Source organism: Chenopodium quinoa, unplaced genomic scaffold (assembly GCF_001683475.1).
Source record: "Chenopodium quinoa cultivar QQ74 unplaced genomic scaffold, ASM168347v1, whole genome shotgun sequence".
NCBI classification, from domain to species: Eukaryota; Viridiplantae; Streptophyta; class Magnoliopsida; order Caryophyllales; family Amaranthaceae; genus Chenopodium; species Chenopodium quinoa.
In genome coordinates, this window is record NW_018742914.1 from 7266530 (window position 1) to 7281021 (window position 14492).

Genomic DNA, 14492 nt, shown 5'->3' on the forward strand with positions numbered 1-14492 from the left:
ATATTTATTTGTAAGAAAACCACATCTCTGATTCTCTGGGCCTAGAGCAGTGAATCCTTTCCTGCTTGTCTATTTTGTTCCTTCACAACCCCAAACCAACCTTGGCCTTTTGGGCTTACCACCTCTAACAATAATGAATTACTCACAAAAAATAACTTAACTAAATTTAATAAAGTAGGTAAAATATGAACAATTATACACTTAAATGAATTAAACTCAAAATCACAAATCAACTTGATTTGAATACAAAATAGAAACAAAGTGGGCTTATTTACTGTATGTGAATCCTATATTACATTATTACTTGTTCCATATGGATGCTTGCTGAAAAGTAACACAAGAAAATACCACTTGTTAGCGGTCCAACTCAAACAAAAGCTTAAGCTGAAGCTGAAGGTTGAGGCCTGAGAATAGGTTTATACTCAAACAAACTGGTCGAGTTATTTTACTTATTTATTTATCTGCCCAAATGTTATAAATTTGCATTTCGCTTCTGTAGGTTTGTCGGCTGGAGAGTGTAGTTAAATGGTGTATATGAACTGCAACCGATACATCAGATCATGTACTTCCCGTACTAACAAGGGAATGTAGCCGATAGATCAGGCTTGTATTGTCATAATTTTATCATCTCAATGGTAGGATGTCTTCTCTTAAACCAATAAAGCTTTAAATAATTCAGTTACATGCTTAATTATCAAGAGTTGCATAGCATTATCGACTTGGAAGATTAGTGCCTTGAGAAGAAGATTTGATGATCTAGTGGCTTAGGTACATATGTTGTGCACTTGTATACCTTTCTCTTTCCCTTAAATTTTTTTTTACAGATTATGATTGAATTTCCTAATACCATTACTTAAGCCGAGTGATTTAAGGATATTTTTGAAAAATAGTCATATTAATAATTTTAACAGGTTGAAACAATGTGACAACTAGTTCCAGATAAAGGGAGTATGTAATACGAGTTTCACTATAAATTTCCATTTCTCTTTAGTTTTGGTTATCAACATGGTTAGTTGTTGATAATGTGGAGTTAAGTTGTGTGGTGAAGTTTCAAACTTAGAGCCAAGTCATGATCCCAATAACTTGTCCTTGCAAAGAAAGAGGAAGAAAACATACACATGGAGTCAACTGATGAGAACAAGTTCAAACTTCTTTTTACTAATGCAACAAATTTTGTAGGGAAATAAATAGCTCATTATCAAGTTATAGTACATTTAGTGGTCCACCCACTTTCTAATCTTGGTCCAAACCTTGTTTTATCTATGTATCTCTACTTCATTTATCATGTTTGTCTTCATCATACTCATCTCTAACCTATAATTTGTATTATGAAATTGATTCTAATATAAAGTTCGGAAAACTTGTTTTACAGAGAAGTGAGAACTCATCTGATTGATCTGAACATTACCAATGTCTAGTACTGCTGGCCTTGTGATACCCTGCAAAGGTATGAATCTGAGACTCGTCGTGTTAACTACAAAATCTCATCTTCACTTTGTTGATTTATTATTATTGGTTTGTTGTATAGCTGCTGTAGCATGGGAGGCCGGGAAGCCATTGGTGATAGAGCAAGTAGAGGTTGCTCCACCACAGACCTTGGAAGTCAGAGTTAAGATCAAGTACACTACTCTTTGCCGTACTGACTTTTACTTTTGGGAAGCTAAGGTATATCTTATTTACCTAGCATTCTGCTTTCTTTCCATACTAGTTTGTAGCCCTTGAGGTTCTGAACTATGTTTTTCAAGAACTGAAAACTCCAAGTATTCCCTCTATTCTGCAGGGCAGTACTGCTACACAATTGTTTCCTCGCATTTTCGGTCATGAAGCAGCTGGGTATGCTCATATATTCTCAACTAGAGTTGATAAAAAAGCCGAGCTAGAGCTAGGGATAGCTCATCTTGGTTTACCAACTCGTATAATATTGATAGTTTGTGTTATTACTTACGGTTTATAACTAGAACTCCATTTAATCTACAAATCCAAGCCTGTTCATGATCTTATTTGAGCCAAGCTATGGAGTAATTGACCTAGCTCATTTAAATCTCAAGTCAAGTTCACTTACTTTCCAGCTATAATGAGTGAAAAGATATGCAGAGTATCCGATAAGCTTCTGTTTAAATTTTGACAGAATTGTTGAAAGCATAGGTGAGGGAGTGACTGATTTCCAAGTAGGCGATCATGTTCTTCCAGTTTTTACTGGAGAATGCGGGGAATGTCGTCACTGCAAATCTGAGGAAAGCAACATGTGTGATTTGTTAAGGATGAACCCTATTCGAGGAGTGATGCTAAACGATGGGAAATCCCGGTTTTCTCTCAATGGAAATCCCATTAACCATTTCATTGGAACTTCTACTTTCAGTGAATATACAGTAGTTCATTCTGGTTGTCTTGTTAAGATTAACCCATTGGCACCCTTAGATAAAGCCTGCATTCTCAGCTGTGGTGTCTCAACAGGTTTCCTATCATAAATTTCAGTCTTTTCCCATTTTCACCAAAAAATTGTGATTTAAAGCTTATTATAATTATTGTTGTTCTGATCTCAATTCAAGGTTTGGGTGCGACTTTGAATGTGGCAAAACCGAAGAAGGGCTCTACTGTTGCTGTGTTCGGACTTGGAGCTGTTGGACTTGCTGTAAGTTTAAGGCAGTGTTGTAAGAGTGGTAGAATATTTATTATATTAGCTCACACATATACTGCAGGTAGGGAAAGTATGTAATATGATGCACTTTACATATTTGTAAATTGTAACTTATATTCAACTCTATATTACCAAGGCTGCTGAAGGTGCCAGAATTGCTGGTGCATCAAGAATAATAGGAATTGGTCGAAATCCTAGCAAATTTGAGGAAGGTATAGATATTACTCCATCCATTCCCAAGCTTTCGTACCAATGTGTTGGCAAAGAAATAATTGGATTAACAGTACTTAATATCTGTTAAATCTAGAATTATGAAATGAAAAATGGAGAGCAAAAAAATAAAGAGAGAGGTTTGAAACAAGATCTGAAGTCCTTATGAGCCACACCAGCATGGAGGGTATGAAAGTGTTGTATTGGCAAGGTACAATTCAATAGCTGGACTAATGTATTGTATAATTTGTATCTTTCTTCTTTTTAGCCAAGAAATTTGGTGTCACAGACTTTGTGAATCCAAAAGATCATGACAGACCAATTCAAGAGGTAAAGTTTAATCTCTAAATCCCAATTTCAAAAGATTCAGATGGCTGCTGTGCAGCTCTGAAGAACCCATTTCCTTTAACAGGTTATCAAGGAGATGACAGACGGAGGAGTCGACAGAAGTATAGAGTGCACAGGAAACGTGGATGTTATGATATCTGCATTTGAGTGTGTTCATGATGTAAGAGTTTTGGTCCTTTTTTTTACTCAGACATACAAAGTAATTGATTTTGACATGAATTTTGATTCAGATCAGAGCTTTCAATAAATTCTGTATTTTTTTTGGGACTGACTGTACAGGGATGGGGAGTGGCTGTGCTTTGTGGAGTTCCTAGCAGGGATGCTGTTTTTATGACTAAACCTATTAATTTGCTTAATGAGAGAACTCTCAAAGGGACTTTCTTTGGCAACTACAAGCCCAAGTCAGATCTCCCATCTGTTGTTGATATGTACATGAATCAGGTAAAATGTTCTTGGATATCAATTTTGCTTAACTAATGCAAGAGCCTCTATCATATACCCTCGTATATTTTTAAATTATTATTTTTGCTCATTTGTCTGTTTTTAGCTCACTAAGAAAGCTTCCAATGAGCAAAGTATCCCCTTGAGTTACACCTAAGAACAAAGGATAGCCATTTATTATAACAAATAGACCCACTTATTATGTCAGTTTGGTTGGATCAACTCCAATTCAGTAATCAGTAAAGATCAAATTTTGGGTCGCTTTTGGATCAGATCATTATTGAGTAATCGTTTCAGAGAGTTTCAGGTTACAAGTTTGGTTGAACAGGTTATCAAATCAGATAAAAGTTTGCCAGCAATTAGAATTCAAACACAATGATTTGAAAAAAAATCTATCAAATGGGGAAAAGGGGTAAAGGTGGGTGAGAGGAATAGGAATAACCAGCATCTCTAATCTAAACTGTTTTTTTCTGGTAACTTACAGGAGCTGGACTTGGATAAATTCATAACTCATAGAGTATCCTTCTCAGAAATCAACAAGGCTTTCGAGTTAATGCAAAAAGGGGAAGGCTTGCGCTGTATCATAAGCATGGAAGAGTAAACAGCAAACATTATCTGGTCTATAAGGGTATAATTCAAATTTTCTTGCAGAATTCAGAAAATTGCATTCACTTATTTTTGTAATAATGTCAAACCAAGTGAACAAATATGCTATTCAAACTCACCAGTTGATTGAATTTGTACATGGCATTGAGACATGATATATATGCCTCTGTTTACCATAAAACAATGCAAATTTACTAGGAACTACAGTAGCAGTCACAATCACCTGACATGGAAATCCAAACATTCTACAGTCACTCTACATCATATCCCTGATTTATATAATATCAACCTAGAAGCGTACCTGGGCAAAGACCAAGCCCATAATCACCACGAAACCTAACGAATTGGGATAATGGAGCTCTGGTTCATGAGACTGCCACAAGTCACGAATAAAACAATACTTCAATGAAATACTTGATCATCTTCAGATTGGTCCAGACTCCAGACTAGAAAACACAGCTTCTGCAGGAATTTTTTTTTGCCAAAAAGCTTAAAGTATCAGTTCCTCAAGAAAAATGAAAACAAAAGCTCAAAGAAATTTCATTCAAGTGTGATACCCACAAAATGATTGGTGATACACCATTCTAAAAATTATCAAGAATTTACCCTATGGTTGGATTCTCATAGTCATTTTTCATGCTTCCACTAGACATTTTGGATCCACATATTCGTGCGAATTTAATTTCTATAAAAGTTGCAACATTCAAACAAACTACATATATACGTTTGAAAAATTGATAGCAGAATACACGTAAGTACTGTCAAGCTTGCAGCCTATTTGTATTTATCCATGATCTTCTTAGCTTCTTCTATAGCTTCGTCTGTTGAACCAGGCTTGTCGTCCACTCTAGGTCCTTTGTCCTTGTTGAAGGCAAGATAAATGAAATACACAAAGCCCATGAAACCCTGTTTTGCAGTTGATTAGATTACAAGTTAGGTGATGGTCAAAGATCTTCAGCCACAATCACAGAGATTATGAGACATTAATCATCTACATAGAATAGGAATATTACCCAGAAATCATATACTGTATACATAACCCCTCCCCACTCAACACATGAACGCACACAAAGATGTTTATAGTTATGTTTAAGGAAGGAGAAAGAGATCCAAAAGTAAGTCAAATACTACACTAGAATTCAAAAGTTAAGAAATTAAAAACCCTTTCAGTTTGTCACATCTTACTCAATTAAAATTGTGACCTTCACATACTAGTGTACTACAGAAAAAGTAGTCATAGATAATATGCAAGGAGCAGCACTTGACTTTCAAGTTTCAAACAGGGATGCTAGTTGGACAGAGGGGATTATACTTTCACAGAATCACAGGTCTAAATCCAATATGAAACAGTTTCAACACGGAATACTATTGTTTGGAAAGATTGAATCCAAACTCAATTCAAAACATTCCAAGTCCAAGATATCTATGACTGCATAGATCTAGATTTAATATTTTGTGATAATAAAGTATACCCCAAGCTTCATCAATAAAGAACCGTACAGTTTGGATAGGTGCCCTCAAGTTATCCGCTAGTCTATATACATCAGTTCATCATTAAATTTTAACTTCTACTGACATTGACAAAACCTTCTAGGCAATCTTCAGCATATTATATTGTAAATGAATGAATACAATATTCATCTGCTATTATTCCAGTGCAATACATCACTAGGATTGTGCTAAAAATAAGCTTTGTCAGAGGCAGAAAACTTTCAGAACAATGCACCAATCAACCTAGCAACATACTTCTTCACGAAGCTAAACTTTCTGTGCTTAAAACAGATGATTACATCTAAAATGCAGAGTACAATTTAAGCAGAGGAAGATTATCCTATGCTGCCACATGAACTATGCATGATCATAAATGCTGGATAGTGCCTATTGGTAAACTTAAGCAAACACCAGGGACGCAAAGAGAAAACAGTTATAAGCTACTATGTATATGATTCAACAGGAAACAGATACCACAAACGTACCAATGCGAAGAAAACTGTAGACACGAACGACCGAAGCACAAAAAGAGAAACAGCAGCAGCAACTACAGTTACAGACAGTCTTGCAACTGGCCTTGGAACAGCATCCTGACAATCAAAAAGAAATTAGATCAATCAATCAAAGCCTTAATCACATCAAAAAGAAATTAGATGAGAGGTTAAAACGACATAGCTGCAATGAGAATAAATTTAATCATCATTGACAAGAGTATCTTACTGGCACAAGATTGGTTCCTGCCTCAACTCCATCTTTGCCAACTTTAAAAACTGTCTGAATGGCTGCTTCAAATCAGATAGATGTCAATAGAGTCACAAACATGGGAACTGAACTCATATTCAATTGTGACAGACTAAGCAGAATGAAAAAGGTGAATACAAGCAAAACAAATCTACATCGTATTCAGCTCATGAAAACGAGTTGTTTTAGCATATGCATTCAGCTTTTGTATTTTCTGTTCTAGTCTTCTGCCATTAATTGCATGATTTCAATTTACACAAAAGGAAATTGAGATATTCATCCATTCTGATAAATTGATTAGAAGAGAACTTTCGGAGACCAAATCAACATTTTGATGCTTCTATGCAACGTCGTTAATCAAAGGAGAAAAAGGTTTGTCTGAGGTAGTTCACAATTTGCATTTCATAGTACAATTGGTATCAAGATTGGTTGGACCTCAATTACAAAACTGTCATACTTACTCATGGGCAAAACTACAAATTGAGAGCATTATCAGTTCTCCAACCTCGAAATAAATAAAATCCACGAATTCAGCTGTTTTCAAACCTAAGTCATTGAGACTACTCTAACATACATCATTTAAAGCTGAAAATCGAAGAATACATTTCATGAATGAATTACTTATCAAATTGTTGCCTAAATCATGAGCATTACTGGCCTTAACCTGGAGCCACCATTGGACACAAACCAAAGCTCATGAAATGGTCCGTTGTCACAAATATAAATTAGGAAACCTCAAATTAACCCAAATTCATACAAAAACTAAGGCATGTCCAATACTTTAAAGTTGAAATACATCCATATCATTATAATATATCTGAATTGTTATCCATTCAAATTGCTATTTTTGTCAAAATGGTATAACATTATTCAAAATCTGATTATAAAGAAATGACCTTTTAACAAAATAGAGCAGAATCATTGAACAAACCCATCACAAGAACAATAGTATAGAGTCATAAACTATGAATCACATATAGAATTAGCAAAATTAACCAAAAAAAAAAGAAATTTATTTATCTAATAATGAATTATTAGCTACCCATCAAACAAAAGAAGGGAATTAAAGCAAAAAAAATCAACCTTGGAAGACTTTGGATTGAGCATTGAAGATGATGGGCACAGAATTAGAATTCCGCCTTCTTAGGCCGCTAATTTGGAGCTTTGGCAGCAGAAATTTAGAAGAAGAATCAAAACTAAAACTGGAGGAAAGAGATTGAAAAGGGGAATTTGAAAGATTTGGGGTTTTGAAGCGGGTTCGAGGTGAGATGGGTTGAACGCCATAAACAATACTTGAACAAGAAGCGGCCATCGTCACTCCTTTGTCCTTTCAACTTCTGCTTCTTGTTTTACAATTGTTGTTTTTTAGTTTTCCTTTTTTTTTCTCGACACTTTGGCATTTTTATTCATTTTATTATTATTAATTTGTTAATAAAAATATAATTCAAAATATAAATGTTTTGCAAAATAACACCGCAAAAAAGTCACAAGTTAGATTATAACGCCACCACCACCAAAAAAAAAAAAAAAATAGATTTCACCATCACTTAATCCGTTTAGTGGGACCTGCCATGAACACGTATGAGTTGTTTATTGGCTTATAAAATTAAAATTTAAAAAAATTCCTACACCTTAACCCATCCACCAACATCACCGCCAGCTTCCCTACACACCACCGCCGGTCGGGCGACCCCATTGTCGCAAGCCCAACCAAGCCAAAGGTAAACTCCATAGCCAAACCAGCCCTATACCTCTATAAACTCCATCGCGCGCCCCAACCACCACCGTCACCGAATCACAACAACATCACACCACCACCACCTACCACAACAGCGTCACCACCACCGTCGCCAAACTCAGCCAAAACCGTTGCCAAACTCAACCAAACCCGTCGCCGGATCGCCGAAACCCCAACCCACACCCATACCAAAACCCACATACATTATGCTCAATAATTCTAATTATAGCTCTTTTAAAGATACATAAGTCTTGCTTATTAATTTCATGCTTCCTTGATACTTGAAAATAAAACATACTTTCATGATCCACATGTATTCAACTTGTATCATGCATGCTTCAAATATCATATTCACATGCTTGCATAATAATTCATATTCAACCAACATCAATTCCAAGCATATAATTAATCAACCAAACATGCTACTAATTCATCACATCAATCATAATTCATAATCCTAACATGATACCACGCATACACAAATATTTTTGTGCACATATGTACATTGAATATTGCCTAAACTCGGCCATACTCGTTAGAAATCACTTAGCTCAAAGCTTCCTACAAATAAAAATACATAACTATATTTAATCCGCAATTCTCACAAATTTTCATCTACTATATGTAAGGAGGGTGATCCCATCGTAAGGGGCACCCTCCTTAAATTCCCTTGGCCACTTAAAAGCCTAGGACTTTACACTTGTTAGGGTGTAGTAGGATTTGAATTCCTGTCTGTTTAGGAGACCTTGAATTAGAATTGATTCTATCATTACACTTTTTTGTAATAAACAAGTAGGAGTCGCCAATGAGTTTTAGGAAAAACTCATAAACCTCGTTCATGCCTTTCTTCCATGTGGAGTTCATGGAATAATTAGCACAAATAATAAGTTTACCCATGCCCAAATTGGTTTATAAACCAGAAATGAGTTCGGGAGCGAGGGTACTAAAATAATGTTTCTTTTAGAGGGGAATCGTTATCCTAGCCTTAGTGCGGACTCTACTAGCTCTTCCTTTTTTACAATTTCATCACCAAACAATATATGCAACGCGATACCTAAAACTATGTTAGTTGATTTTATTTACAAACATTAATTCACATAGGAATTACATCGTAAAGTCATTATTCTTATTTAATCAAATTCGTGAAAGAACAAGAAAATAAACAAGATTCGCCTTGGCTTAAGTAGTCAACCAACAATTATTTAATTCAATTCTAATCTTTATTTAACGCAAGATACTATGTGGAATTGATTAATTAATTATTTTAAAGGTGATCAAACAACACTAATTAATTAATTAAAGTCCTTTTAAACAAGAAAATAAATGTGATTTAACTAAGTTCTCGGGAATTTACCACTTCTCTTTACTAGATCTCCTTTTAGAACACTTATGGACTTCTTCTTGTTGGGGAACCTCCACCGTAGTAACAAAATATCAAAAGGGTGAGTGTTTAGGACAAGAAGGGCTAGGTTGCACAAGTTCACAAGTTATTTCGCCAGAGTTTTTGGTTAATTTCTGTCTGTTTAATCCTCGGTCTAAGCTCGTATTTATAGGGAATGATTAGGTTTACGATTTTGAACATTCTGCCGCAGCAGGTGTCGCGCGCAACATAATGAGTTGCGCGCGGCATCCCAGCGCAAGTGATTTGGTTGCGCTGCTAAGGGCAGCACAACTAATTGTCTTGCTCGCGGCTTTATGGTAAGATTCGATTTTATATTTTTCGTATAATTCTGAATCTTCCACAGTGCAACTCTTAGGGTTGCGCTGGGTTTCGCACGCAACTGAATTAGTTGCGCGCGGCTGCCCAGCGCGACTCTTTGAGATGCGCGCGGCTTTTTCTGCGGCAGCACTAAGATTTAACCTAGGCGCTCCTAAATCCGTCATTATTAAGGTATAAGCACGGGCTTAAGCCTAATTATAATCGGGTTTAGTTAATTGGACCTTTGTTTTTGCATTTTCTTTAACTTGGGCTAGTCTTTTGTGTTTTATGGCTTAACTAGTTATCCATAAGTATTCTTCACTTTGATCCAACATGAAGATGGTTTTATTTATCGTCATTGCACTTCCTGTCGGGACAGGAGGCCAAAAGTAGATGTCTACATTATAATACTCTTTAAACCTTATTAACCAACCCTCTTTTAATGACATAAAAGCCATATATAAAACCTTTTCTTTAAGTGGTACTTCAAATCCTTTAAAAATGAGTTAGATTTCACAACTTAAATAAAATTCCAGCATACTTATTTAATATGAAATATCTCTTTTAGACTAGGAAATCATATTTAAATCAATAAAACTTTTTTTTTCTTTTATGGGTAATCAAACCCTAACTCAATAATTAAAAAGTAGTGTATATAATTAAATTCTAGCATTAAATTGAGAGTTTTAAACTCATTAAAAACATGTTGAGACTATGAATTAATCAATAACAACAACCTAGCATCAATCCTTAACTAATTACACAAAATCTCCAATTTCTAGGGTTCATACTTTAGGGTTCTTGATTAAATAAAAATTTAAAATTTATATCAATAATTTAACATTATCAAAATCCCAAAACCAATACCAAAACATAATACCTCCTATTTAGGTGTATGCTTCCGCAATTTTATTTAAAGGTTGTTTATTTTTCCTTTAATTCTTATTTATTATTAGTTAGTAAATCGGGGGTGTTACAGGAGTATTTCATTTTTTAATTTTTACTAATCTTCTATTGTTTTTTCCCTCGGTTTTTGTTTTTCCCTTTCTATGTTTACATGTACCAGTAGATAAACTAGATTATTAATCATAGCATAAAATATTTTATAACAAGTTATATACTAATACGTGTAACATGTTTTTTTTGGAAAACAAAACATGTTATATGTATTTGTATAAATAAATATATAATACGTGTAGACAAATGTTTAAAAAAATTCGATGTGCGATAACACTATTGTAAATCAGTACAAATAATGCAAGTTAAGCACTTCAAATTGAGCTGACACGTGAGCCCTCTTCTTTATTTTCTTTTTTCAATTTCTTTCTCTCTTCTTAATTTTTACCCACTTTTACGATACTTCCTCTCTCTATCTCTTGTTTTTCTCTCTCCTCTCAATATTTACACATTCACTCTCTTCCATTTATTTCTTTGATATTAAGCTTCAAACTCTTCCATATCCGATTTAAGTTTAGCTTCAAATAAATGGAGATCTAAGTTTAATTTTGCGAAATGTTGATGAATAGTAAAATATGGGTCATTTTTGTGAAAAATATGGGTTACTTTTTTTTAAAAAAAATAAAATAAAAAAAAACTAGTGAGATTATGAATAATAAAATTAGTGAAAATATGAGTCACTTTTGTAAAAATATGGGTGACTTTTGGAAAATAAAAAACCTACTCTGTACTATTCACATGTGCGTAATGCTCGATGTACAGTAAAGTCACTGTAAACCCCGGACATGCAAAAGTTTTACATATGTGTAACATGTTAATTATAAATTGAGGACGCAATTTTTTTTTTTGTAAAACTTATTGAATACCGCCATCAAAAACTATCAACCACCATCACTTCAAGCAAAGAGACATCATAGCCCTTACTAAATAAATTTCCCATTTTCTTTCTCTAACATTAGTTTATCCACCACAACCAAGTCAACCCCCACTAATCACGACACCGATACAATCCCTGCCACCACATCGACCACCATAACCCATAAACACCATGTCAACACCCACCATCTACATCAGACTACCAACAAAATTGCGAAAGTCGACGAGAAATGGATGGTGATGGAGGTGGCTCATCGGAAAACAAACCGAGAACGCCACCGTCGGCTTTTTTAAGGTGATTTGCAGAAGAAACCGACGTCTGATCAAGGTGACCAGACAGTAACCGATTTTGGCCTCCGATTACGAGCCACCTAAATTATATAAAAAAACCTTCACTGGAATACTTCTTTTTCCTCGGATTTTCTACCATCCTGCCACTTGAACCACCGCTTCTTGACCTCCGCTTCCTCGGCTGTAATATTCCGTATTTTTATTATATTTTATTCATTTAAAATGTTTCGTTTTATTTTCAAAATAAATTAATTATTTAAATAAAATGTAAGTGTGTATAAATTAAATGCATATGAATTGAGGCAACAAAAACATTTTTAATTGGATCAATCTTATTTAAATGAGTGCACCAACTTATTAGGAAGTTGAGGAAAATTAAAGGCCTAATAAGTTGGCCCCGAAAAGTTGAGGGGGAGTAGGATTTAATAATGGCAATGTTATTATGATTTTGTTTTAAAAGGGGAGTATAAATACCTTAAAACCTCCATTCAAAAAAAAAAAAAAAAACCTTAAAACCTCAAGATTTTTCCAATCAAGATTCATAATTGTTAGATTTTATAAAAGTTTAAAAAGTTTTCTCTTTATTTTCTCTCTCCTCTTTCTCCTAATTTTTCTTCTCTTTTCCCCTTCTTTTTCTCTCCTTCCCACACCACTCACTCTTTCTTTTTCTTCCCTCACGCCTGCAGCCACCACCACCACCGGCGGCAACAGCAGCATCGGCGGCCACCACCGCCGACCGTCTCTCTCCTCCTCCTCTCCTCTTTTACGATTTGGTTTTTGAAAAAAAATAAAAAAAATAAAATAGCCTCTCTCTCTCTCCTTCTAAATTAATTCTACTAATTTATTGTTTTAAAGGCATGATTTTAATTATGTTTTGGTATTGGTTTTGGGATTTTGATAATGTTAAATTATTGATATAAATTTCAAATTTTTATTTAATCAAGAACCCTAAAGTATGAACCCTAGAAATTGGGGATTTTGTGTAATAAGTTAGGGATTGATGCTAGGTTGGCGTTATTGATTAATTCATAGTCTCAACATGTTTTTAATGAGTTTAAAACTCTCAATTTAATGCTAGAATTTAATTATATACACTACTTTTAAATATTATTGAGTTAGGGTTTGATTACCCATAAAAAGAAAAAAGGTTTTAATGATTTAAATATAATTTCCTAGTCTAAAAGAGATATTTCATATTAAATAAGTATGCTGGAATTTTATTTAAGTTGTGAAATCTAAGTCTTTTTGAAAGGATTTGAAGTACCACTTAAAGAAAAAGATTTTATATATGGCTTTTATGTCATTAAAAGGGGGTTGATTAATAAGGTTTAAAGAGTATTATAATGTAGACATCTACTTTTGGCCTCTTGTCCCGAGAGGAAGTGCAATGACGATAAATAAAACCATCTTCATGTTGGATCAAAGTGAAGAATACTTATGGATAACTAGTTAAGCCACAAAACACAAAAGACTAGCCCAAGTTAAAGAAAAAGCCAAAACAAAGGTCTAATTAACTAAACCCGATCATAATTAGGCTTAAGCCCGTGCTTATACCCTAATAATGACGGATTTAGGAGCGCCTAGGTTAAATCTTAGTGCTGCCGCAAAAAAAGCCACGCACATCTCAAAGGGTCGCGCTGGGTAGCCCCGCGCAACTAATTCAGTTGCGTGCGAAACCCAGCGCAACCCAAGAGTTGCGCTGTGGAAGATTCAGAATTATATGAAAAATATAAAATCGAATCTTACCATAAAGCCGCGCGCAAGACAATTAGTTGCGCTGGGATATCGCGCGCAACTCATTATGTTGCGCTCGACATCTGCTGCGGCAGAATGTTCGAAACCGTCAACCTAATCATTCCCTATAAATACGAGCTTAGACCGAGGCTTAAACAGACAGAAATTAACCAAAAACTCTGGCGATGTGGGGTCATGTGGCTAGGAAGGTGGTTCTAGTGGCTAGGTGGGTGGTGGGTGGGTCAGGTGGCTAGGCGGGTGGGTCAGGGGGGTCAGTTGGGTGGGTTAGGTGGCTAGGCGGTTGGATTAGGTGGGTCAGTTGGGGGGTCAGTTGGGTGGGTCAGGTGGCTAGGGCTTGGGTCAGGTGGCTAGGTGGGTGGGGAAATAAAAAAGGCAAAATAGGAATTTTAGGGTTTTTTTTTTTTAAAAAAATGTTTTTAAATGTTAACCATGGTTAAATAATTAGAATAAATCATTATTAAGGTTACTAATTGATTAGTCATTCTATTTGGGGTTTACCATTGACAATTAATTTTAAGAATGTTTACCATTTATAAAATTAAGTAATTGGAGTTCACCACTGAGAATTTCCCAACAATAAATGTTAGTAACAAATCTCATATTTTGTTGATTTAATACTAATAAACATTGTTTTATAAGAAGGTGTGAAGTAAAACAATACTCCCTCTGTTTTTAAATACTTACTCCACTTTTCTTTTTCG

General features: G+C 34.9%; 2 protein-coding genes across 3 annotated transcripts; one reads left to right on the top strand and one right to left on the bottom strand.

The window, feature by feature from the left end:
• The first annotated feature begins 1279 nt into the window (after positions 1-1279).
• On the top strand, positions 1280-4395 carry LOC110728096 (alcohol dehydrogenase 1-like). Its single transcript, XM_021907732.1, has 10 exons — positions 1280-1447; positions 1529-1665; positions 1781-1833; positions 2129-2454; positions 2550-2632; positions 2775-2850; positions 3117-3178; positions 3261-3356; positions 3476-3637; positions 4122-4395. Exons 1-10 carry the CDS (start codon positions 1411-1413, stop codon positions 4236-4238), a joined length of 1149 nt encoding a protein of 382 aa, XP_021763424.1. The 5' UTR covers positions 1280-1410; the 3' UTR covers positions 4239-4395.
• Positions 4396-4462: 67 nt separating this feature from the next.
• Positions 4463-8403, bottom strand: LOC110728097. Of its 2 annotated transcripts, XM_021907734.1 has the most exons (5): positions 7559-8403; positions 6455-6516; positions 6220-6324; positions 4993-5149; positions 4463-4705 (listed from the first exon to the last, which is right to left on the bottom strand). In XM_021907734.1, the coding sequence occupies exons 1-4, from the start codon at positions 7785-7787 to the stop codon at positions 5018-5020; spliced, it is 528 nt and encodes a 175-aa protein (XP_021763426.1). In that variant the 5' UTR covers positions 7788-8403; the 3' UTR covers positions 4463-4705; positions 4993-5017. The 2 variants fall into 2 exon arrangements, with proteins under 2 accessions (XP_021763426.1, XP_021763425.1); XM_021907733.1 differs by lacking the exon at positions 4463-4705 and having other exon boundaries at positions 4773-5149; positions 7559-8402.
• Between the last annotated feature and the right edge of the window lie 6089 nt (positions 8404-14492).